The 27,568-nt window shown below is 31.4% G+C and overlaps 3 protein-coding genes across 3 annotated transcripts; all 3 read right to left on the bottom strand.

Annotated features, from left to right (window-relative positions):
- Nucleotides 1-735: 735 nt before the first annotated feature.
- LOC125832013 (protein NRT1/ PTR FAMILY 2.7-like) lies at nucleotides 736-3,145 on the bottom strand. The gene is made up of 4 exons (XM_049511138.1): nucleotides 3,052-3,145; nucleotides 2,616-2,833; nucleotides 1,665-2,203; nucleotides 736-1,570 (listed from the first exon to the last, which is right to left on the bottom strand). Exons 1-4 carry the CDS (start codon nucleotides 3,143-3,145, stop codon nucleotides 736-738), a joined length of 1,686 nt encoding a protein of 561 aa, XP_049367095.1.
- A 1,701-nt stretch (nucleotides 3,146-4,846) lies between these two features.
- LOC125832015 (protein NRT1/ PTR FAMILY 2.7-like) lies at nucleotides 4,847-7,768 on the bottom strand. Its single transcript, XM_049511141.1, has 4 exons — nucleotides 7,672-7,768; nucleotides 6,818-7,035; nucleotides 5,769-6,316; nucleotides 4,847-5,681 (listed from the first exon to the last, which is right to left on the bottom strand). Exons 1-4 carry the CDS (start codon nucleotides 7,766-7,768, stop codon nucleotides 4,847-4,849), a joined length of 1,698 nt encoding a protein of 565 aa, XP_049367098.1.
- A 9,096-nt stretch (nucleotides 7,769-16,864) lies between these two features.
- LOC125831986 (protein NRT1/ PTR FAMILY 2.7-like) lies at nucleotides 16,865-20,002 on the bottom strand. The gene is made up of 4 exons (XM_049511115.1): nucleotides 19,909-20,002; nucleotides 19,587-19,804; nucleotides 17,998-18,539; nucleotides 16,865-17,690 (listed from the first exon to the last, which is right to left on the bottom strand). Exons 1-4 carry the CDS (start codon nucleotides 19,988-19,990, stop codon nucleotides 16,865-16,867), a joined length of 1,668 nt encoding a protein of 555 aa, XP_049367072.1. The 5' UTR covers nucleotides 19,991-20,002.
- Nucleotides 20,003-27,568: the final 7,566 nt, after the last annotated feature.

Raw genomic sequence — 27,568 nt, forward strand, 5'->3', positions numbered from 1 at the left:
GATCGCGCACTGCAGGGCCTATTTGGGGGTGGTGCCCCCAACAAGATTTTCTCCATACCCAGGGCTCGAACCCGAGACCTCTGGTTAAGGGTGAAACACTCTCACTAGTGCACAACAACCCATGTTGGTGTTTAACCATGATTTTTTCAATGAAAAATAATTTCCCTTTAACAAAACACACCCTTCAATCAAATATTATTTTCTCTACATTTTAAAATGGTAACACTAGGGGTGTACATGGACCGGATTGGTGCCATTTGTGTCGGGTTTTTTTAATTTGGTATGATTTTTGGTTCGATTTTGTTTACCCCTAGGTAACAACACTATTAGTTTTTTCCATATCTTAATATAAATTGTGCAAGAGACTTTGTAAATATCAACTATTAGAGCAAAAACATATTAAAGTTTTTTTATCTAAACTATCACAAATATTTATCGAAATACATCTCAACTTTCCTACCTAAAGGAAACTCCTGATAGTTCAAATATAAATTCAAAACCCAAAATACAAAAAGTCAAAGTTGAACTCTTAAATGTCTTGTGCCACAATAATTCAATGGAATATATAGGCATATTGAACACTAGGTGATCTTTTTCCATCTTTTCAGTTTTAGTGAATGGAATTAACTGATATTTATTGATCGTGGAAAGTGATAGATATTTCATTGAATTAGTACTATGATGGATATACATGCTTCTTATTTCTTAAAAAATTATACACTAACAAGTAGTACATCATTTACTTGGCACATCATTTGGTTTGCTTTCCATATTTTTGTACTTGTAGAAGGAAGCAACAAGAAGGAAATAAATGAAGTTTACTGATCCCAGGGTACAACAAAGCCAGAATACATTGTCCATTCTTCCATCATTGATATTATCAGGCAACCATCCTGTTTCTCTTTGAACAACATCAATCAACACATTCCCTATATAGAACGCGATACCAATAAACAACGATACCATTGCAGTCGAGGTATTCTTCAAGGATGTTGGAAATTCTTGATAATAAAACGTGATATGTCCTGGAAAATGGAATCCTTCTCCAATTCCATTTAGAGCTAGTTGTGGTAGTAGCCAGAAGACAGACATTGGGACGATAGCATCTATTTGTCCTTGGAGATGGTGTGATCTAGCTACCCTCAGTCGTCTAGACTCAACCAACGCGGACACAGCCATGCACGATATAGTTAGTGCATGGCCTATGCCAACGCGTTGAAGAGGGGTGAGAGAAAAGGTTGTGTACTTAGCTAGGAAGGGGTTTAGTATTCTGTCAATGATGGATATGGCTATACAAGTGAATAACAATATGAAGACTAACATAGAACCAGCTGGGATCTCGAAATGAGGTCCAATATGGCGATCCATTTTGAGAGCCTGAAGTGTTAACAAGCTCAACTGCATTACCAGTTGTGTCGATATTAGTAAACCACTAGCCCATAGAGGGAAAAGTTTGATCAAACTTTTCAAATCTTCTACTTGATGCACTGTGCATAATCTCCAAGGATTACTAATCGATCCGTCTGGTTTAGTGTCTCCCTCTGTAATAAAAGCTGCACAATTCAAGAACCTGTACAACCGGATTTGTATATCAGCTAATCAATTGTGACAGAAAGCATATATAAACAGAGCAAACAGGGGAAAAGAGACGTTTAGACGTTTACTTGAAGGATTTCGTAGGATTTGGAGAAGTTGTACTTTTGTCACTTGGATCATGATAGTAGTGTTGAGTTTGATCTGAAAGAGGGGCCCTCCATTTCTGAGTAGCAGCAACTACCACACGTGCTAAGTTAACGAAAGGGCTGCCTCCTTGTTCCTTAACATGGCGATAGAAACGTTTACCAGAAAGGAAAATTGCCAAGCCAAGGATGTTACAAGCCATAGATATACCAAAACCCCATGCCCAACTGATATTGTCTTCCACATAGACGATGAACGCGGTGCTTAAAGCCAAGCACAAGTAAAAGATGAATATGTACCAATCAAAGAACATTGTTTGATGTTTTGGCTTATCAAATTGGTAAGCTCCCATGGGTGCAACTGTAAAACGCGTGCCCCCGACCCCTATAGATGCTAGTGCCAGAGACACATACAAAAATACATATTGGTTTGTTGAAGGACTTGTGCAGAGACTGGATCCATCACCACATGCTAGAGGTCTTAATGCATCAATTACTACTGTCAATAGTAGAAGCAATATACCCTGCAAATGCAAAACAAGAAATCAAAAATATGGTTCTTGGATCCTTACTAAACTTAAGTCTTTGTAACACGAAAGTTAACAAAACACATCTTAAGTATCACTCTTTTTGCTAGTTTCATACCTAAACTATCAGATGTTTGCTTTTTCTACCTGAACTATCACCAACTATTTATCAAAACAGACCTCGAAAACAATCGCCAAAAGGTACATGACAACTTAATTTCCCTATAAAAGACCGTCCACATGACAACTGACTCATTAATTTCGAGGTGTGTTTTGATAAATAGTTGGTGATAGTTCAGGTAAGAAACCAAACACATGATAGTTCAGATATGAAACTCGTAAAAACGTGATACTTCAGATGTGTTCTTGACCATGTATAGTTACTAACAAGAGAGTTGGTTTTCTATACCAGAGCAGAAATAAGTGAAGAAATCCAAATAACAGAAAAACAGCCAAGATAAGAATCAGCAATGATCCCACCAACAATGGGAAAAATTGTTGTCAATCCATTGACAACATTGAAAACTTTAGCAGCAGCAATGCTCTTCATATTGAACTCATTTATCAGAAAAACAATCAGATTGCTAGTCCACCCTCCGGCCGCAAGCGATAACCCCGCCATGGTTGCTGAATTTAGCAATAAAAAATCCAAGATTTGAAGTTTATGAGTTGCTACATCGACATTAAGTTAAATATACAATAATAACTAAGTCCACAGTAACATGTTATAACATTGTGTATAGTTAAACTGAACTCATTGTTTTCTACTCGAATCATGTATACATACGATTTATTTTTGAATGACAGACTTTAAACCCTGAATTCGACTCTTAACGTAAACGTACCTATAATAAATGGGAATGTTATCCAACCACCATTTTTCCTAGTAGAAGAGGACTGCATTGCTACTTCATCAACATGAATTACTGAATTTTCCATTGCTAATTAAGTTGCAAGTCAAGTTGAAAGAAGAAACATATATTATATAGTTTTTACTTGCTATGGTTTCTTATTTTATTTTTTTATTTAAATATATTGAAGGAATTTTTTTATTTTTTATAGTATATATTATTTGGAGAACGTGGCCCTTGTCATATTGTTTCTGGATCTAACTAATTGCACAGAAATTCATAAGCTATGAATATGATTGAACATACTCTCTCTGTTCGATAATAATCATCATGTTTCCGTTCTCGAGAGTCAAACCATAACAACAACAACAAATCAAGTGAAATCTTATACCACTACTTCGTGGAGGTAGAGAGATGATTTCCGAAAGACCTTCGAGAGTCAAATTATGAACTTTTATTAATATTTTAAAATAGATTTTCTTATCACGAGAAAAGTGGTAACTTGTAGCAGTACTTATTGTATAATATACAATATAAAATACTAAATCGATCTTATCCAATTTAGCTTCGAAAATGAATCAAATTGACTTTCAAAAGGAGAAACATAACATAACAACTAATTTGAGACGAAGAAATTGATTTTGTACGTCACTTAAATATTTTTAGTTTTATAACATTTTAATAAAAGATTTCTATTTTTCTCTGAAAAGTGTCATTGTCTTATATTCAATTTGTAAGTAGTTAAAGAACAAGTTGAATTTAATTAAATGAAGTCTACATAAATAAAACGTTAGGCGTACCTAAAGTCTGAATAAATAAAAGGAGTTGAATACGAAAAAAACTATAGAATATAAACGTGTGTCTGCACTCAATAATATTTGGAGGACTTAGCATTAAACTATACAAAAATAAACAGAAAGTCATCTCAGTTTACTAATTTCTTCCTAGTTAATGATTGAAGAATATTTATTAGAAAATTAATAAGTCATTTTCTATGTTTCGTTGTTAGAAAATATTTTTCAAAGACAACTTTTTCACAAGGTGAGGTAAAATCATGACTTTCTGCACTTTTGGACGTAAACTAAATAGTCGGGCAACCCAACACGGGGTCAGAAGTGAATTACGAGTCGGATCAATCTACGAATCGAGCGAACTCCCGTTGCAGGCAATAATGTGATGGTAAACCTCTCATTCTAATTCAGTGCTCTTCGAACTGTGCGAGAAGGTTTCCCATCACACGCTCACCAACTTGATCTTCCGCGAGAGCCATATGTCCGAACAGGCCCTGGAAAAAAAGGTAAGGTCTCGCTTTCCTTTGCCACTCAAGTGTACGGCATCTGCCCCTCTACAATTATCTAAACTCTTAACTTTTTGTTATTTAATTTCATATTCTATTCCATATAAAGTATCAAATGTTGCATTATTATATCGTGATTATCTATTTCTTATGTGTCCAACCAAATATTTGTATTATTTTATGCTAAGATTAATCATGCATTAAAATATATAACAATCAATTATGCCCTAATCAATTTGTTAACTAAGTATCAAATAAGACTTTCGAATCTTGTAGTCTTAAATTAAAGATGTGTATAATCTTTTAAATCGTATAGTCTTAAACTTGTCACATTCTCACATAGCATGTCAGATGAAAAACTTACTAAATACAGAAAGAAAGAAACATGACTATTCTTTCTTCAAAGTGCTTATCAACACTTGTAACTAAAGAAACCTCAATACTTATACCATGATGAATATACATGCTTCTTTGAGATATAAACAATGAGTATCATTTACTAGGCGCGATATTTGGTTTGTTATCGACATTTTTATACATGTACAACGAAGCACACACGACGTAATACATGAAGTTAGCTGATCCCAGGATGCAACAAAGCCAGAAGACATTATCAATTCTCCCCTTGTTGATATTGTCTGGTAACCATCCTGATAGTCGTTGAACAAGATCAATCAAAGTATTCCCCAAATAGTACGCGATACCAATAAACAAAGCAACCATTGCAGTCGATGTACTCTTCAAGGATGTTGGAAATTCTTGGTAATAAAACGCGATATGTCCTGGAAAATGAAATCCTTCTCCAATTCCATTTAGAGCTAGTTGTGGCACCAGCCAAAACACGGACATTGGAACAATGTCATTGTTTTGGCCTTGGAGTTTGTGAGTCCTAACGATCCTCAATCGTCTAGACTCAACCAGGGCGGAAACAGCCATGCTAAAAATAGTTATAACATGGCCTATTCCGATACGTTGAAGAGGGGTAAGAGTAAAGGTAGTGTACTTAGCTAGAAAAGGATACAAAAACCTGTCAATGATGAATATGGCTATACACGTGAATAGCAAAATGAAGACGGACATAGAACCAGCTGGGATCTCGAAATGAGGTCCCATATGGCGATCCATTTTGAGAGCCTGAAGTATTAACAGACTCGTTTGTATGACTAATTGAGTCGATATAAGAAAACCACTAGCCCATAGAGGGAAAAGCTTGATCAGGCTTTTCAAATCTTCTACTTGCTGCACTGTGCATAGTCTCCAGGGGTTACTAATCGAGCCGTCTGGTTTAGTGTCTCCCTCAGTAATAAACGCAGCACAATTCAAGAACCTGTACACGAAGACTTGATCAGGTAACCAATTTTGACAGAGTATGTATATATAAAAGCAGAGCAAACAGGGGAAAAAAGACGTTTACTTGAAGGATTTCGTAGGAATTTGAGTTTTTGTTAGTGTGGTAGTAGTGTCACTTGGATCATGATAGTAGTGTTGAGTTTGTTCTGAAAGAGGGACTCTCCATTTCTGAATGGCAACGACTATAACACGAGCTAAGTAGACGAAAGGGCTACCACCTTGTTCCTTAACATCGCGATAAAAACGTTTCCCAATGAGGAACATTGCCAAGCCAAGGATGTTAAATGTCATAGAGATACCATAACCCCATGACCAACTGACATTGTCCTCTACATAAACAATAGCTGTGGTGCTAATGGCAAAGGACGTGTAAAAGGCGAATATGTACCAATTGAAGAAAATTGCTTGATGTTTTGGTTTATCAAATTGATTAGCTCCCATGGGTGCTATTGTAAAACGTGTACCCGCGACACCTAGTGATGCTAATGCCAGAGCCACATATAATACCGCGTATTGGTGTGTTGACGGGCTCGTGCAGAGACTGGATCCATCATCACATGGTGGAGGTCTTAGTACATCAATTGCTGATGTAAACAATAGAAGCAATATACCCTGCAAGTCCAATTGAAGAAATAAATATGGGGTTCTTGGTTATTTTCCTACTAAGTTGCTCAGACTCTTCACTTTTAGTGTTGCACTCGTGTCGACATGACAAGGGTGTGGTACCCGTATCAGAATTGGATACTTTGACCAAAATCGATGGAGAAATTCAGGAACAAACACATATAATTTCTATAATCAAAACAAAAAAACTAAGGTGAAATTGAAGAAAATGAATAGCTTATATATAGAAAATTCTACGTCAGTCCTTTTCCTTTTGTCTCCTTCTTGAATTCTCCTCTTGGTCAATAATTTCTCCTCGCAATACCTAGTAATTTTTCTACATAATTTAGACATTCAACTCTACTTTTAGTACTTTGAATTATTTTTAACCAAATCTTAAAATTCAGATCATGAAGGATCCGGCCTCTAAATTCACACATGTTATCAGACACCAGCACTCGAGTCCGAGCAACTTAGGATGAAACTAATGAAGGGGGATTGTTACTATACCAAAGCAGAGATAAGAGATGAAAACCAAATGATAGAAAAACTGCCAAGATAAGAGTCAGCTAGGATTCCACCAACAATGGGGAAAAGTGTGGTGCATCCATTGATCACATTGTAAACTTTAGCTGCTTTGATGCTCTTCATGTTGAATTCATCTATCAAATAAACAATCAGGTTGCTCGTCCACCCTCCAGACGCAAGCGATAAGCCCGCCATGGTTGCTGACATTACCAATCAAAACATTCAAGAACGTTAATGAATGCCGTAGTGAGAATAGGGAAAACAAGTTTCATAAGTGACATTCTGAGTTCATTGTCTCCTCGAACCCTCCATTGCCCCCTCCCCCCCCAAAACGCTTACCATCATGCCAAAACATATAGCTGATAGCAAAGACACAACTTCATTTCTTGACTAACCCCATCAAACAAGTAGCAAGTTTGATCATGACTCCAACTCGGACCACCCAGCCCCCTTCGTGGATTTTGTCATAGGCAGGATGTTTGGTGTTGCCCACAGGGGCGAAGCTAGGCGGGGGTTCATAGGTTCGAACGAACCCAATAGCTTTTCCGTAAACCCTATATTTGTACTAGAAAATTAAGTAATAACTTTTGAATTCCTAACAAATCTGATTGACAACTCAATGATAAGGAAGGGGAAGGAAATTTAAAACCCCAAACTCCTAATATCAGCTCCGCCTCTGGACTTGCCCACACCTTGACCACCCTACTAAAACAATATTTTTTTTCTTACACACCAAACATCAAAAATCACTTATTTTCCGGAAAACATTTTCCTTCATACCAAACACATTACAAAATCTTGAATTTGACTCTGAACCAAAGGATGAAAAAACGTACCTATAATGAAGGGGAAGGTTATCCATCCGCCATTCTTTCGATGCGTAGATGACTTCATTATTGCTGCTTCATCAACATCTCTTACTGAACTTTCCATTGCTAACTGCAGGTCAACTTGAAAGCAAGAGATATTTGTGTCAATACTTTGTTATGGAGAGTTTGAAGTTATAATATTATAGTAGCAGGCAAAGTTTATCCAAGACTTGCACGCCATACTTTTATTTGCATTTTATAGAAGTTCAATGATTAGGATTATATTATTTTAATAGCATTGATTGGTCACTTTTCGATCCCATCTTCGATAAAATAATCATTATTTTGAAGTTTTTCTTGTGCTATTTTTTAATTATAAGGATTAAAAAAATTATTCATTTCAATTTATGTGATATAATTTGATGTGACACAAGTTTAAGAAATATAAGAAGATTTTACAATATTTAAAACTATATTTTAATAGACTTTTTGCTAATTAAATAAGACCTAACATGGATAAAATGTTAGAATTCATAAGTAGTTTTCTTTGTTAGTTACCTTTAATTTACCTAATTTATATGATACTCTTTTAATTTTGATATGTTTAAAAGTGTTTGATGTCATTTTATTTTTTAAAACTTCCACACCTTTGGGATTCTTACATATGTAGTTAATAATAATAAACTATCCAACTTTTGACTTCTGAATTTTGATGTGATGTTTTCTCTACCAAATTATTATTCACTTCATTTGAATCGATGTGGTATCGTTGAAATTATGAAAGTTTATTAATTTTTTTAAATTAAAATTTATTTATTTTTTAAAAATATTTTAAGTTGTTAAGTATTATGATCATTTATAATACTTTTTAATGTAGTTTTCAAAAAAATATAAAATTTGTTTTAAAAAAAACTTACAATTTCTATATTTGAATTCATGATCAAAGGTTAGAACTTTTAATCTCAAATTTAAATTGGGCAAAGCTACTTTAGTTATTGCCTTAATAATATATTTCTTTCATCGTTAACAATATAATATGTAAGACAAACTCTCTTAAGTAAAATCTATTTTTATTTTCTCATACTCTATTTAAAATTATACTTAATAAATTGTTGTTGTAAGTTAAATTCATTTGTTTAACTTTACCATTTTGGACAAATCCCACCATTTTGAAAAGAAAAAAGTGTTATAAACTTTTGATACAATAACTTGCATAGTCATAAATAAATTATAGTACTAGAAGTACAAATTACTGTAAATTTGCATTTATGTAAAAAGTCAACATGTTTGTCTTTTGCGACAAGAAAGTCAACAATATTGTCCAATTTTCAATCAAAAATCATACATAGGTCATATATATTTTATTTTATTTTATTTATTTATTTAAATAGCATAGTCTATGAAATGATTAGAGAGATTAAAGCACCAGATATATTTTATTTATATGAGCACAAACCAAATTTAAAAAATGATAGGTTCACCTAAAATAAGAATAAATAAAAGGAGGGTGAATGCGAAATGTTATCGAACATCAATCAAGTTGCATAACATTTTGTTTTTTTTTAATAATCAGAGTTAATTTATACGCATTTCAATTAATTCTATGAGTATTGTAACAGATAAAATTTTTAACAATAATAATATAATTGTTGCTAATAAAATATAATTAATGAGGCTAGTAAGATTGGGAACACATGACCTCAAGGAGTTTTTGCAACGCATTAACCACTAGACTAAACCTTTAACTTATGTCAAGAGGTGTCATAATTTAACTTATTTATTAAAATCAAAATTTGACTTCTATATTCAATGTAATTTAATTTTCTCGACACCCCTTCACTAACACTCTATTTGGATCATTGTTACCCATTGTATTGTATTGTATCGTTATTATACCTACAATGTTTGTTTTGATTGTTACATAAAATGTATTGTATTGTTAAATTTCGTTGTTTCGTAACAATGAAAACCCCTATTTTATGGAATAACCGATTTGGTGTGTTCTCATTTTTACTTAATTGCTTTTTCCAATTATATCTTTACATAATATTTCAAAATGCTATTTTACCCCTTACCTTATATTATTTAATTCTAGTCAAACCTCCTACCCTAGAATAATTAAGGATATTTTAGTAAATTTATAAATTACAATACAATATGATACAATCAAACCAAACAATTAAAATGTTATTAAACAACAATAAACAATACAATCTAGCCAAACATTGTATCTACCATACAATAGAGTACAATAGAGTACAATACAATACAATACATTATGAAACAATGGGTAACAATGATCCAAATAGAGTGTAAGGGTGGATCCGCCCCTGTTTATAAGCAACACTCTATATAAGTGCCGCTAAAAACTTTAGCAACTCTGATTATAATGACATTAACTCAATTACCACTAAATATTTTGACGGCAATATATTACCTCTCACTAGTCACCAACAATATTATCAGGTAATTAGTTCTATCTACTTATGCTAGAATAGATGAAAAGAAATTATCTAAGTATCTTTATCAAGTTGTATAGTATAATAACACGTTCTCAATAATTTTTGGAGGACTCGTATATTAAATTATTATATTATATAATTAGAAGAAATCAAGTAGGATATTTTCCACCTAATCCAAGTTTATAAAATGCTGGCACCTACCCTGATGATCGGAACTTATGTATAAGAAATTCTAGATAATTTAACCATATATTCTAAATATTTTTCTAAAGCAATAATCAGTGGCAGATCTATAATGTACTGAGGATGTTTGAAAAATTATATCGTATATATAAATAAAATGCTACTTGAAATGGTTAAATTTAATATTTTGGATACTCTTAACTCAATAAGTTGTTGCGGCGCAATGGTGTTAAGTTCTCCTGCTCACAATGCAGGTGCGGGTTTGAATCCCCGCAATTTTGTTTTTTATTCATTTTTAATTGAACTCTCCTTTTTTTTATTACTCTAAGTTATTAACTTGCACCTTTAATTGTCTAAGCTAATTAAATTACTTTCAAAATAATAATTGTTATTTTTGAACAAATTCAAATATTATTCATCAAAACGATTTTTAATTAGAATCAATTGAATTTTCAATGAATTTGACTTTTTATTTCTTTTCATTAAAATTTGAAATAAAACCTAAATGTAATTATTTAATTTAAAGTTAATAAACAAATTCCAAACTATTTTTATAAAGCTGCTAAAAGCAAATAAAAGAACACCTCGTTTGATTCTACTTCTATTATTCATGTCTTGTTATTGTCGTCCTCGCTAGAGATTAATGGAAGCTTGAAACATAAAAATGATTTCATTTTAAGCTTAATCCCCACCCCCCACCCTTTTTTGTTTTGCTTTGTTCGTTCACTTCATATTAAATTAAACATAAAAATTAAAGCTAAATATTATGCAGTTTGATTTTCAAAACATAAATATTAAAGCTAAAGATTTGAGTTTGTGTTTTAATATTCTTTTTACATATGTAAAAGGTAGTGAGTTCAAAACTTAAGTTAACGATAGGAATACATAAACTTCAAATCTTGAATTTGTTTCTGTCTCTACCTAACAATTTTGATTGTTGAATTCAGCAACCATGGGAGGATTATCGCTCGCGTCTGGAGGGTGGACGAGCAATCTGATTGTTTTTCTGATAAATGAATTCAACATGAAGAGCATTGATGCTGCTAAAGTTTTCAATGTTGTTAGTGGATTGACAACAATTTTACCCATTGTTGGTGGGATCATTGCTGACTCTTATCTTGCCTGTTTTACTGTCATTTCGATTTCTTCATTTATATCTGCTCTGGTATGGAAAACCAACTCTCTTGTTAGTTGAGTTGATTTCTCCGATGATCACTAACTTATTAAGTTATTTTTGTTACAAACACTAAGCTTAGTGAGTGACTAACGGTGAAATCAACACTCGTGAAAATAGAAAAAGGATCGAAAAACCACATTTTTGATTTCTTTGTTTTGCATTTTCAGGGTATATTGCTTTTATTGTTGACAATAACAATTGATGCATTAAGACCTCAAGCATGTGGTGATGGATCCAATCTCTGCACAAGCCCTTCAACAAACCAATATGTATTTTTGTACGTGTCTCTAGCACTAGCATCTATAGGGATCGCGGGCACACGTTTTACAATTGCACCCAGCAATTTGATAAGACAAAACATCAAGCAATGTTCTTTGATTGGTATATATTCATTTATTACTTCTGTTGGGCTTTAAGCACCGCGTTCATCGTCTATGTGGAGGACAATATCAGTTGGGCATGGGGTTTAGGTATATCCATGGCTTAGTATTTTAAACATATATATTTGCCCACGTGGACATAAAAAATAATGCAAAATTATAAATAGTAATGTGTCCACGTGGGCACATATATACCTTTAAAATACTCTATTAAATAGTTCAGGGTGTAAAAAATACCCTATTAAATAGTATAGGGAGGTAATAGGTCCTCATGAAAGTTTAGTATCGCAACAACAAATTCGACCAAAGTTGGGATATTTTCAGACCCTTATCTCTTTATTAAATTACCCCTATTTATTCGATGTTTTTGAGAATTAAGCTCTATTAAAAAATGATTTTTTTATGAAAATATAATTGAAAATAATGTACTAATTATTATCTTAAATTCCTAAAGCAATAATTATTTTAGAAGAATATTTTTACTAAAGCAACACTTAGACGAAGGGATTAGTTATCAATAAGTACTATGAGGGGAATTACATTACAATATCCTAATCCAATTTCAATAAGAAATTAAAAAGTATCCTACTCAACACATTCTAATTCGTTCAAATAAATAAGTTAATAATAAGAAAAGAAAAAAAAAAACATCTTATTCGATGTGATCAAATGATTTTTTTTCCCCTTAGCGTACTTAGATTTAGAATATTTTGAGTTCTCTCATAACGTTTTTTCAGATTCGAATTTTCAAAACCGACCCTTCAAGTTGAGTCATATAGACTATAGTCAACCTTCATAAAAATACATCTACAATTGCATGATGATATTAGTATCACATGGATTCCAATTTTTGTGCATGATAGGTGGAGGCGTATTTTCATTTCAATAAATTTTTACATATAAATTTATTTTCTTCGTTGAAAATATTGAATTCTGATGAACTTATTAAAGCATATCATATTATATGAAAATGGGTTGGGTGGTTTTCTTAGATGACTTTGGACAATCTTTTTTAGCTTTTGAAGTTGAGTTAGGGGCCAAATTAAAATTTGTTTCTTAATTATATGGTATTATAGCAAGGCACATACCAATTATTATTATCGATGTTGGACCCTTATATTAAATAGTTTATGCTTTAGATGTCCAACTTTGGGCGTGAGTTGGAGTATTGAAAAATCTCACCTCAAATGAAAAAGAAATGAATTTTAAATCATAATTCTATCGTGAAAGTGGTTAATTACAAATATTCATATTGACTCTTCAACTATATTGAGGCAAAAAAATCTTAACTAACCTGATTTTAAACATTTTCATTTGCCCAAAATAATAATGTTTCTTGTTGTAGGTATTTATTCCTTTTCATTCACTTTCTCTTCCTAATTGATCCACCCTTCATAAAAATAAATGATAAGGATGGAGGCCACGAGAGTCGATATAATATATATTGTAATATTTTTTGATAAAGGGGTGTTTATCGACACCCTTTAAATATATGTGATTCCACCACTTCTGGGAGGGACTCTTGGGGTAAGTACTTGAAAGTTTTGGCTTAATAAATGTTTGAGATCACAAGTACGTACAAATAGTTCAAATCATTTTATTAAAAAAATTGGCTTAATAAATGTGCGTATGAAACGATCGTCGAAGGTTGATTTTGTCAAAAATTAATAATAAATAGTATTTAATTTGAAATTGATCTTTGGGGGTTCAATCGGAGATCTATTTTTTTGAGGCCGATTTTAAAATTTAAAAAAAAAAAAAAAAAAGCATGTCTCTAACAGGGCCATGCAGTAGCTGAAGAGTCAACATGTGTATTTGTAATTAATACTAACTCATAGAGAGTCATAATTTGAAATTTATGAATTTTAAATTCATATGAATAATAATTAAGTTCATTGACAATATACAAATCATTAAAGTAAATACAAAAAGAAAAGGAAAAATGTAGAGTAACATTAAAGAGATATAAGCTCTTTGTGATTTAGATATTGCAGAGTAACATTTTATTCTTTTATTATATTGGTATAAAAGTGATATTTCATTCAATTTCTATTACAAATAACATAGACAACCATATGCAAGAGGCTTCTTTCTTTCTTTTTTGGTTTTCCATTCGGTGTCCAGAGCCCACATTAGAGCTCCGACTAAATCCGGATCACGCACTACAGGGCCCATTTGGAGGTGGCGCTCCAAACAGTATTTTCTCAATACCCAGGGCTCGAACTCGAGACCTCTGGTTAAGGGTGAAACACTTCCACCAGTGCACCATAACCCATGTTGGTATGCAAAAGGCTTCATTAATTCATAAGGACATTTTAACAAATGAGAAGGAAACATATTTTTGAAGTATGTAACAGTAAAGACCTAGAAACCTTAACCAAGCGTGTCGTGGACAAGTTAACACTATATATAGAGGAAAATAAAAGTTTTTTTTTTATATGTTAACTAATGAAAATAATCGGTTATTACATGTGGTTATATGATGAAGAAGACGACGGAATGAAAATTGTTAATCTACTTTCTGTCGTGATATTGCTTTCACAAGTTTCTTCACTTGTGATAGCCTACAAATTCCTGCAGTGTATCGATGGATAAAAAGGTCATGTCTCCAGCATCTTCCTCGCAAGAAAAGGCACGTCAATATTCATAGGGCATTATTAATAACATGCAACGCAATATATATAAACAATTCTCATCGAATAAAAAAGAAGCACTTCTTCTGCAATGACGGACAAGATATAAGGAAGGAATTGAGCAACCAAAATCTCATGGGTGGTTCTCTCACTCCACTACCTAAGGCTCATCTTCGACCCGCTGGGCAGTAATAGTGCATATCGATGATATGCTCATCTTCGACCCGCTGGACAGAAATGTGTTACCATTATAGAGATATCGCATATAGATGATTCATGATGTGTTAGGTTCAAAGGAAACCGACATGTGTCGGTTAGATATAAAGATTTGGGATTTGGACCAATGAAATTGTTGAAATAACATTTAGGAAGAGTTTAATTAGGGTTGCTAATAATGTCATAATAGGAAAAAATAAAAGAAAAAAATAATGATGAGTGAAAAATGGATGGGATATACCAAACATTAGTGGGGCCAACTTAAGCAATCTTCTGAATCAAATATTAATTTAATGTTATCCAATGGTTTGGACAATCAAAATCACTAATTTGTTGAACTTGGATAATAGAATTCATCGGTTTCTTGAACCTAATTTATTGCAAAAGTAAATATCTCGTCTAATCCATTGTCTTTTTGTTTTCATATTAAAATATAGTTTTTACCCTCACAATTAACATATGATAGTAGCAATACTTATAATAGTATGCACTATTTCAAAATAATAAAATATAAATCATGTGTTGAGATTCACTACCTTAGATATCTTGTTCTAAAAAATCTTATTGGCAATTATGAAGTTTTGAGTAATTCAATTCAAAGATCTAAAAAATTAGAAAAAAGTTTTTATAAAGTTATATTCTCCCATAGTTGGAGTGAAAATTGAAGAAAACAAATTAAACATCAAATTTTTACGTGAAAACCCCCTCAAATAGTAATACCAATTATCATGAAAATAATTCTCAAAGTTTATTTATAGATATAATGAATGACTATTTTAATTTTCTTAAAGTTAAAATCAATTTTTAAAAAAAATCAAAACCTAACCAAAATAAGATTAAACCATCTAACCTTTGGCTAGAAAACATGGGCAATGCTCCAACAGTGCCTTTATTGAAGACATTAGTTAGTAAAGAAATAGTTAACTCTCGACTAGAAGACTACATAAATTAAGGATGTGTTCGGTACGAAGAAAAATGTTTTTTTGCTTTTTATTTTTTCATGTTCGTTTGATCAACGTTTTCAAGAAAAAAAAACATTTTATCTAGGAATATAAGTTTTTTTTTAAATTAGAAAAATGACTTTATTTTTTTTAATGAAACTAGGAAAAACAAGATATCTACAAAGTGATGTAACAATCATTGTGCCCTATCCATCCTCCAATACGCTTCATCTTCATTCTCACCCCCTTTAGCTCCGATTCCCACCACCCCACACATCTACCTTGCTACTCTCTCTATTCACTTTTGTCAATAATTTACGTCAGATTTAAAAGTGTTTTCAATACTTCTCAATTTATTTATTTTTATACAAGTGGAAGCATCATTGGTCAAGACTTTGCTTTGAAATATTCTCAGAATTTGCAGACAAATGATTAATGCTTTTTCTTTTCAGTGCGTTTTCAAATTGTTTTGCCCATTAATGATTAAAATCTCTGAATGCTTGCATTCGACGTTCCAGAGAAATCATAAAATACACTTGCAATCGCACTATGATTTTCCTTTTATATAATCATACACTTTCGCAGATCTATTTTACTTGTCATCTTTTCTTTTTTTCCGCGTGTTTTTTAAGAAATATTAATTAAAAGGGTGATTTAATCATATTATCTTTATTTTTATTTTTTTATTTCAATTTAATATTACTTTTCTTGTCACAATAATCTTAACTTTAAATATATTAATTCGAGTAATTCAAATTCGCATTATATATGTAAGATTTATTAAAGAAGGAAGCATTTCCTGTTTATAAAAATTATATTAAGAGCAAATGGATCTCATCCGTCCCACCCTGAGCCTTTTGAGAGAAAAGGAAGGTTGTGATTCTTTTGAGAAACGGAAGTGATAAGAAAATGGATATCGAATTTAACTCAACCCTATTTAGCATCAAGTATTGTGTATATGTATAGAACTCAAGTAATATTACAAAAGCGTAGGCGATATATGCGTGCTAAAAGATTAAATACACAACCTAATTATTACAGAGTGGATTTTCATACAAACTTTGAAAGAACAAGATAACAAAAATCAAACCGAACAAATACACATACTTGCCATAGAGATTGAACATTTTTACATGTACAAAAAAACAAGTATATATAACTCGGACTCCAAATCAATTAAAATTCTGAATTCGCCACTGCATACTCGATCGAGCCATGCTAGCTAGAATCACTTTTTGAAAGCATTAGATGCACCATGATCAACCACTTTGTTCCCAACTTTTCTCTTGTAAAACCAAACACATAGTAAATAATACCCAAAATTCACCACTCCAACCACAGCAAACACCCAATAAAACTTGTCAATTCTCCCCTGATTTATGTCATTTGGCAACCAACTAGTCGTCCTTCGAACAAGATCAATCAACGCGGTACTCACATAAAATGAAACCGCGATAACTAGCCATGTTAGGGCAGTTGAAACACTCTTCAACGACGTTGGAAATTCTTGATAGTACAATGATACTTGTCCTGGAAAATGAAATGCCTCACCTATCCCAATAAGAACTAAATGTGGCACGAGCCACAAGACAGAAATTCTGAATCCGTCTTTGTCTCTGACTTCATTAAGTCTTTTAGACTCTACTAAAGCTGCCACTCCCAAGCCAATAAAAGTAAGCACATGGCCAACTCCAATTCGTTTGAAAGGCGTAACATTGTGGCCAATCAATTTTTCCCAAGCGGGGAAGAGAAATCTATCGAATATTGTAAGAAAAATCGAGGTGGTGACGAGTACAATGACAGGTATTGAACCAGCTGGAATTTGAAAATGAGGTCCTAAATGTCTGTCCATGGCTAAGGCTTGAAGTACAGACAAACTAATTAGGACCGCGATAGGAGTCGAAAGAAATATGCTTGATGAACACAATGGCAGAGTTCTCATTAGACTTTTAAAGTCTTCTACTTCACTTACTGTACAGAGTCTCCATGGTTTCGCGATTGAGTCGTCCTGTTTAACATCTCCTTCACATATTAACGCTGCACGATTCAAAAACCTGCATCACAAGTGACTCACTTCGCTCATTTGTCACCTCTGAAATGATAACACAGAAAAAACATAACAAATAATGGTCAAAAATTCAACTGAACTATTGTTTTTTCACTAGTTTCACACTTCAACTATCAGTTATTCCCATTCCCACATGACACCTCAACTATCAGTTGTTTCCTTTTCCTACCTGAACGATGGGCATAGTTCAGATAGGAAAAAGGAACAACTGGTAGTTAGAGTGTGAAACTAGAGAAAATGTGATAGTTCAAATGTGTTTTTGACTATTAACTCGAAAGATAAAGTGAACTCACCCAAAACTTTTTGAAGGTGCTATTGACATGGTTTGATCAACATTGGCATGTGGTCCATTATACCAATTATTCTCATCTAAAATTGGAAGTTTCCTTTTTCTAATAGTTGCCACAATCACATGAGCCAAACTAGTAAAAGGACTACCTTCAAGTTTAGCATAATGGTAAAATCTACTTCCACTTAAGAAAACAACTAAACCAACAAAATTGACAGCTACACATACAAAATACCCAAATTTCCAGCTCACATTGTCTTCAATGTACACAATAACAGTTGCACCAATAACTGTCCCAATGTACATGGTGAAGAAGAACCAATTGAAGAACATGTTTTGGTACTTTGAGTCGCGAAATTGGTTCGCGCCAATTGTTGCTATGTTGGTTCTCATTCCACCTAATCCAATGGATGCCAACGCGATTCCTCCGTATAAGAAGGCAAATTGAAGTTTTGTTGGTGACATACAAATGCCTGAACCATTTGTGCATAGTTGTTGAGGTCTCAATGTGTCAATTGTTGATGTTAAAGCTAAGAGAACTATGCCCTGTATGAGTTAAAAGTTAGAAGATAACAACTAATTTAATGATGCATTATAAAAAAAGGGCATTTTGTAAAATTAGAGTTAATTTTACCGATAGTCATTCAACTTTTAGTTTATTCCATCAAAACTATAAAGTCATACTTTTTGTGATACAAAAAAAATTGAACTATGTCTATGTATCATAGGAGAAAAAACACAAAACTCCGAAAATTGATAAATTCGATCCTCAAAAAAAGGCATTTTTTTGTAAAATTAGAGTTAATTTTGTTTGATAGTCATTCAACTTTCAGTTTATTGCACCAAAACTATAAAATTATACTTATTGTGACACAAAAATAATTGAACTATGTTTATTTATGTCATACGAAAAAGGAGAACCCCCCCCCCCCAAAATAAAATAAAATAAAATAACAAATTTGATGTATGAATAATCTATCAAACCACCTACACCAGCCGAGGAAAGCATGATGCACAAAACAATCCACGTAAGTAGGATACATGAAAGGGCCCGTATTCAGATGATAATTTTAAAGTCATAGGTGCACCCTCCTCTAAAGGAAAAAAATGTATGAAGTAAGAATTGATCCCCTAAAAGTAAATAACTCAACAGTCAACACTCAACCAAGTGCACCACTTAAATTAGTCAATGACCGCACTCAAAAGAGATATGATGTAAACAATTTATCATAATGTAAGTCGATAAAAGGAAAAAAAAATGTATGAAATAGAAATTGATCACCTAAAAGTACATAACTCAACAGTCAACACTCAACCAAGTGCACCACTTAAATTAGTCACTAACCACACTCAAAAAGAGACGTGATATAAGCAATTCATCCTAATGTAAGTCGATAAAAGAAAAAAAAAAGGAAAAAATGCATGAAGTAGGAATTGAACTCCGAAAAGTAAATAACTCAACAATCAACACTCAACCAAGTGCACCACTTAAATTAGTCAGTGACCGCACTCAACAAGAAACGTGATGTAAACAGTTTATCCTAATGTAAGTCGATAAAATCAACAAGAAAAGTAGGGGATCAGATTATATACCAGTAGAGAGATAAAACAAGAACTCCATACAACAGAGAAACAACCAAAGAATGAATCAGCAAGAATAGCAGCAACAACAGGAACAAAATTGACAGAGCCATTCATAATATTAGAAACTTGAGCAGCATCAATACTATTCATTCCAAATTCCTCAATTAAGTAAACTGTCAAGTTATTCATCCAACCTGCTGCTGCTATGTTCAATCCCGCTGTTGTTGCTACAAATTATTCAAAAACATAATTAAGTAAATGAAATAACAATAACGTTCTCTCTAACAGATTAAACTTATTAAACTTTTTTGAGACGTTCGAGAAAAGAAACCTATTGTAAAAGGGAATGTAATCCATCCTCCTCGTTTTCCGTGTCCAGCTGAGCTCTTCAAGATTTGTGATTCTCCATCCATATTTGAAAAATGAAAAAATGTGAGATGATTTTTTATAAATACTCTGTTTCAGTTTATATATAGAGCTTTTATAGAAAGCTTGAAAGGTTTGTTTTTGTTATTTTTTTATTTTTTTTACAAACAATCTTTCCCTTCAAGCAATAAACAAAAAAAAAAAAATAGTTTACTTTCTCCGTTTATTTTTACTTGTCTATTAAAATAGATGTTTATTTTTACTTATTCAGTGTAAACCGTTTAGAGATAATTGGAGCAGCTCATCTGGCTTTACGGGACTTGGAAGGCATCAACTCGTTATCCTTCTACCGAAAAGAGCGAGAGTTGTTTGTTGCTCTATGAAACCATCTTTATGTGGTCTGTTATTATTAATTAGTCATTTTCAATAGTAAAATTGTTATTTTATTTAGGGAATAAGAACAAATATACCCCAGACTATCGTAAATGGTATGTAGATACCCTCCATCATACTTTTGGGACATTGGTGCCCCTACCGTCTAAAAACTAGAGCATATATGTCCTTCACTCTAACTGAAGACTAAATAGGGACACGTGGCACAATCTTACACGTCCATCTGATATTTAATAAATGTCGGATCGGTGGATAAGATTATGACACGTGTATGTCCGCTAGTATAAAGGGTATATATGCTCTAGTTTTTGGACGACAGGGGCACCAATGTCCCAAAAGTATGATGAAGAGTGTCTGCATACCATTTATTATAGTTCGGGATATATTTGTTTTTTTTCCCTTTTATTTATTGATTCTGAAGAAATGTGTTAAGGTAATACTAGACCGGTAAAAATAAATGGAGGGAGTATATATAAATATAGAGTAGAGGTAGATAATAGAGGAAATTATATCTTAACTACCTTGATTTTAAAAATATTTTAATTTCATTTGCCCAAAATAATAATGATTCTTGTTGTAGGTATTTATTCATTTTCATTCGCTTTCTCTTCCTTGGTCCACCATTAATAAAAATAATTGAACAGGTGGGAGGCAGTGGAAGCCAATAATATATATAAAAGAATATTACCTATTTATATATTATAATTTTTTAATAAAAAGATGTCTATTAACACTTCTTGAATACATGTGTGGGAAGCCAAAAAAAAAAAGGAATACATATGACTCCATCACTTGTGGGAGGAAGCCTTACGGTAAGTAGTTACTTATAAGTTATGGCTCGATAAATATTTGAAATCACCAGTACTAATTGTTCAAATCATTTTATTAAAAGTTTTGACTCGACAAACATGCATATGAAAAAATCAATTAAAAATATTGAGTATAATCGAATTCATGATCCACAATACTATAGCTCCACCCTAATTTTTTTAAAATATAAGAGTGAATGCATGTGAAATGTTAGCAAAAGCATCACATCATAATGTTAAATAAGAACTTGCATTATCAATTATTGATGAGATCATATTAGCAATTTTGAAGTTGATTCACATGGCAATAGGATAATCATCTAAGTGGGATAATATACATATCTCTAAATGGACTCAATTAATAGAGAAAAGGGGTAGGTGGGAGCAGAGGAGGAGATAAAAGTTAGATTACGAATTCAGCTAAATATTAAATTTAAACTCAGTTATTAACATTTAAAGTTATTATTTTAAAACTCAAAATTATAAAATGAAAATTTTGATTTTGCCTTTAGTAGGTGGGATGGACCAAAAAAAAATGTGGATAACTTTTTGCCAAAATTACAATCATTAACATGAACTCAATCGACATTTTCTCTTGTCAACTAGATATAATTAATGTTTTTCAATCAAAGATTTATCAAAAAAAATTCTACCTTATAAAAATAAAAATAAGATCCGCGTACCTTCTATTATTTCTCGATCCTATTTATAAAAATTTGATAATTATTGAGTGGAATCCACTAATCATCCATACAGATAGTGGTGCAATATTATATAATTTGTTGGAGTGTTATAATGATCTAAATTATTTTTGGTATTAGCATCTTTGTAAATAGTATATATTTAGTTTGTATTTTGTAAGCCTAAGATTTATGTACTCCTTTGTGTGATTAGTGATTTTTGGTATATATACAAATTGAGATTACATTTGAAAGTGTGGTTAATAACAAAAGTTTCTAAATAATTTATGTCAGCAATAATTAATCAAGAAGGGGAATCAAATTATGTTGAAAAATTAAAGAAAATCCCATGGTCAACGTTGAATAACCTTTTCTTATGATCTTCATTTATTTATCAAAAAAGTTAAAGATCTTTTTTAAGATGCTCAGATGGTCCGGTAAAAAAATGATATTTAGATATTTCAGTGAGGAGGTGTGAAAGATTGATTATAGTAGACTTAAAGAGAGATAGTGATAGGCCGAAGAAGTATTCAAAATAAGTGATTAGACAATATATGACACATTTGCAGCTTATCGATGACATGATTTTAGACAAGAGGATATGAAGGTCAAAGATTGGGGTAGATCATTAGTAGATAGTAAAACATTATCTAGTTTTCAATATCAGTATATTATTATTATTATTATTATTATTATTATTATTATTATCCAACTATATATCTTATTCTTCAATTTACTTTTTCTTTTGCTTAGGTTATCATCTTATATATTTGTTATTGATATTGTTCTTTTCTTCATTATTTTCAGCTGACTTTTTCATTATTGTATTTTCTTTTCATATGTGTTATATACTACCTTCTTCAAATTTCACTAGAATTACATTGAATATATTATTGTTATTATATCCTCGATGAATTCTATTTATTTAATTATTTCATTTTGTTCCTTTGTTAAAAAAAAAATTAATTATGCTTGACGACTTTCATTATGCTTCCATTATGAGCAACAATGGAAATGTTAGTCTTTAATTGCTTTGATTAACCCGCTGGAAGACGCTTTAATTAGAGGAGATGAATTTATGATCATGCATGCAGGATCATTTGCACTTTTTCCCCTATGTGCAAATAATTTTTTTGGGGATATAAGTTTATATTTTGTATCATAATATTTCATGAGCTATGTTCTTTATTCTTGAAGAACCTACTTATGTCCTGCTAGGCATAAGTTTGAATTTTTAAGGACATAAATTAAAGATCGACTCATTTAAAGGGTAAATTGTGCAATTAAATGCATGATTAGAGGTGTTAAATAGACGAGTTGGACGGAATGTGAGTGGATCAAAATAGTTAATAAATGGATGAGTTATTGACCACTCAGAGATTACTTGGATTGAAATGAATTGAACTGCAATGGACTAAAACATAGATCAAAATATTTTAAGTTAATTTTATTTGCATTATGAAGTAAGAGCAATTAGTACTAAACATTTACGTTTGATATCACAAATATGATTTTCCTCCATTGCTTTGAATTATTGTTTGACCAACTTATATAGAAAAAAATTGAACTATTTGAAAAAAGATTATATTTACTTTATTTACTTAATTACGTTTTATTACACCTCCACATGACCACATGATGTGTGAGATGACTTGATTTATTTATATTTATGATGAATCAATAACGTAGAAATTTTTCTTTGAAGGGTTGGTGACACTCAATTTAATTATATGAAACCACTTAATCAGAAAAATATTAGGAGTAACTATTAAAGAAAGCAACCGCCATATTTATTTAATTCAATAATCAACAAATTATTGGACTAATTTCTCACTTAAGTTTGAAAATAATTAACATAACACTCATGCTATTAATTAAAATCAAATTTTAAGTTGTATATTACACTCTTCACTTTTTGGTTTATCCCAAGACCCAAAAGTATCAACCTCAATTTTAGATTTTGAGAGTCTTTAAGTTTAATCGTTCCTTTTAAAAAAAAAAAAAACTTTTTACGTTTGGTGCCCAATAGCTTGTTTGGATGATGTAATATATTTGTATTGTATTATTATTTTAAATATAATATTTATTTTGATTGTTGCTTAGAATTTTTGTATCATAAACGGTTCTCTCAATTTATAAACGTGGATGGATGCAATATTTTATTTCAAACGCTTCAAAAATAAATTCAGCCGATTTCGTGTTAAGTATTAGTGAAGCTATAATTTAATAGGCATAATACATAAATAAACACTCAAATTTGGTAAAACAAGTAAATACTTCAATTTTGAGTGTGCATGTTTAGATACCTCAACTTTTCTCCATTATGTTAGTTGAACACTCCAACTTACAAAATGATCATCTAGACACCTCCCAAATTTATGTTTCACGTCAATCACGTGTCAACTAGATAGGTAGAAAACGCAAACATTAAGTACATGTAAAAAAAGCTCGTAAATAATTTATATATGCACACATGTGTATTTGTGTATGTATATTTGATCAACTGCTTTAGGTCTTAATTGATTCTTCAAGGTCGTTTGGTTATTAGTTAGAGTTATGCGGGTATTAGTTAGTTATGACTTATGTCGATTTTGTTATGTATATATTAATTATGCACATGATCCCCAAAATATGAGAAATATGTCATATTTTTGCTTTAAGTCAAAGTTAAAATTACTAGTCAACCAGAATTAACAATTGTAAGCCTTCAACAAAGAAAAAGGAATGAAAGATGAAATTGAATTGACAAATCTGATTTTATACAAAGAAAAAAAAAGAAATCTTGACAAATTTTATAGAGAACCAATTATCCATAAAGACAATCAAGACCAAAAAAAAAATTAAAAATTGGCACTTGAATGGGTCATCAATTTGGGCCAAAGTAATGGGCTAATTTGTGCTTCTTAGAGTAAAGGACAAATTACTTAAGTACACAACATTATTTTACCTATTCTCAATATTTCCCTACTCTTTTATTAAAATACAAAAATTCCTTAATTTTCTCCCAATTTAACTTAATCGGATATTTTATTTTTTGGAAGCCAAATTGACCTTTCCCATTCCCTAATTTTCGCCCTCAATCTCTCCTCAGATTTTCCCACAACACACGATTCCATCTCCAAATTTTCTCCCCCATTATTCTCAACAGATTCATTATTCCAATTTTGAAATTCAAACTAATTCTCTCTCCATTCAATCAATTTCAGAGTTTGAAATAGGTAGTCTATTCATCTTCAACTTTTTTTTTCATTTTTTAAATATTTTCTTATACTTTATGGATCATCCGTCTTTTAGTATTGGGATTATCCAAATACTCACAACCAACACTAATCAAATCTTTGATTATGAAGATCCTATAACAATGGCTAAGCAAAGTTCTAAGAAGTCAAAAGCTAAAAAGGAGGCACATGAACACCCAAGAAAAGTGGTAGACCCCCGGCCATATCCAGATCTGCAATACCAACAGTATGTATTTTTTTTCCTGTAATTTTATGTATTCACATGTTACTATTGGATCCACAACATTCGTTTGAGGTGGAATTTGTTCAAGATATTATGCAACAAGAAAGCGACAGTCTGTAACTATTGAATCATTTTTTCTTTACTTACACATTTGATCTTTTTTTATAATGTACTTCTTCTTTTTTATAGTGACTGCGGAATGTTTTTTGTTGATTTTGTTGAATTTCTAAGCAGTGAAATCAACACCCATCTAATGATTTTCAAAGTGACTATCTTCACACAAGATATGCAACATTGTTATGAAAGTATGGTCTCAACAAGGCCAAGACGAAATATGTTAGCGAGAATGATGATCTACAAGGCCGAAGAGTGACTACACTCCACCAACAGAAGATGATCTTGTTAATGTAGAATAGATTTTTATATATCGATTCACCGACAATTATTGATGATCTATTGTTTTAAGATACATTACGTGTTTTTATACAATTATCAAGTATATGATACAAAATTGTTTTCACAAATAACAAAATTTTATTCTTCACACAACATGATACAAATTATATCTTATAAGATTGGTACAAATCACAACAAATGATACTAAATCATTATCATTTACATAAAACTATGTATATCATACTTAGGTGCTTTAAACATCTCAAATTGATACGCTTTTATTATTTCATGCCAAAGTTACAAAGATATTAAGTTTCAAATACACGAAATTGATACCAAAATTACTTTAACTTTTTTTAAGCTGATATAAATTTCCAGAAAATTATTATGTACATGAAACACAATTGCGTCCACAAATATCAAAATTGTATGTATATGATATATAATATTGGTAAAAAATACAACATCCGATACTTTATTATTAGTAGATACAAAATTTAGAAGAAGATATTATGTATATGATATATCATTGCTTCAAATGATACCTTTTTTACATGTTGTCTCTTTTAACTTTGGAACACATCGTTACAAAGATAATAAGTATCAAATACACAAAATTGATACTAAAATAACTCTAACTTTTTTTTAAGCTAATATTAAATTTTCAGAAAATTATTATGTACATGAAATACAATTGCGTCCACAAATATCAAAATTGTATGTATATGATATATAATATTGGTAAAAAAAATACAACTTTCGATTCTCTATTATTAGTAGATACAAAATTTAGAACAAGATCTTATGAATATGATATATCATTGATTCAAATGATACCTTTTTTTACATGTTGTCTCTTTTAACTTTGGCACACATCGTTACAAAGATATTAAGTATCAGATACACAAAATTAGTTCTAAAATTACTCTAACTTTTTTTAAGCTGATATCAAATTTTCAGAAAATTATTATGTACATGAAACACAATTGCATCCACAAATATTAAAATTGTATGTATATGATACATAATATTGGTAAAAAAAATACAACTTTCGATACTCTATTATTAGTAGATACAAATTTTAGAAGAAAATATTATGTATATGATATATAATTGATTCAATTGATACCTTTTTTATATGTTGTCTCTTTTAACTTTGGCACACATCACAACTATTGATACTATTATTCTATCCAATACAAAGTTTACAAACATTTAAGTATCAAAAACACATCAACGTATACCAAACTAACTTTATCAGAAATTAACAATAAAAAAATGTAGCCAGAATTCAAAATATAACATTTTTTCATATATTGCTTCACAAAATAGTAACCTAAAAGTACTTAATTAAGTATCAAATTTGAGAATTATTAGACATGAAGCATAAAAGTACTTCTAAAAAGCAAGCATCAAGAATCTTTCCACCCTCAACACACACGATTGCACATGTTGTTGCATCGAAGTTTTGTATCTCTTCATAACTTTTTTCCGACGTATCAATGCATAGAGGATATATACTGAATTTCACCTCATGTTTCTTAATTTCTATGTACAATTTATCATTCCGAATACACAATGGAGACGAATTACCTTCAACAACGTATCTGATCTCGATGTTTTTTTTCAATTCATCGATATCCAATTCATCTGCAATTGCTGAAATAAGATAAACGAACGAAATATTTCAGATACCACTATCCCATTATTTATGTATCGCTCGTATCTAACATTACTTTTCCACAATCCATAATATCTTAACAAGATCGAAATATTCATTACGAAATTTCACAAAATTGCGTTCCAAAATTTTTTGAATCAAATTTCTACTGAATTTTCGAAGAACAGGGAGAAGGTTTCACAATTTGAAATTTAAAATTCACAA

The sequence above is a fragment of the Solanum verrucosum genome, unplaced genomic scaffold (genome assembly GCF_900185275.1).
Source record: "Solanum verrucosum unplaced genomic scaffold, falcon-dt-bn FXZP01000042.1, whole genome shotgun sequence".
Lineage (NCBI taxonomy): Eukaryota > Viridiplantae > Streptophyta > Magnoliopsida > Solanales > Solanaceae > Solanum > Solanum verrucosum.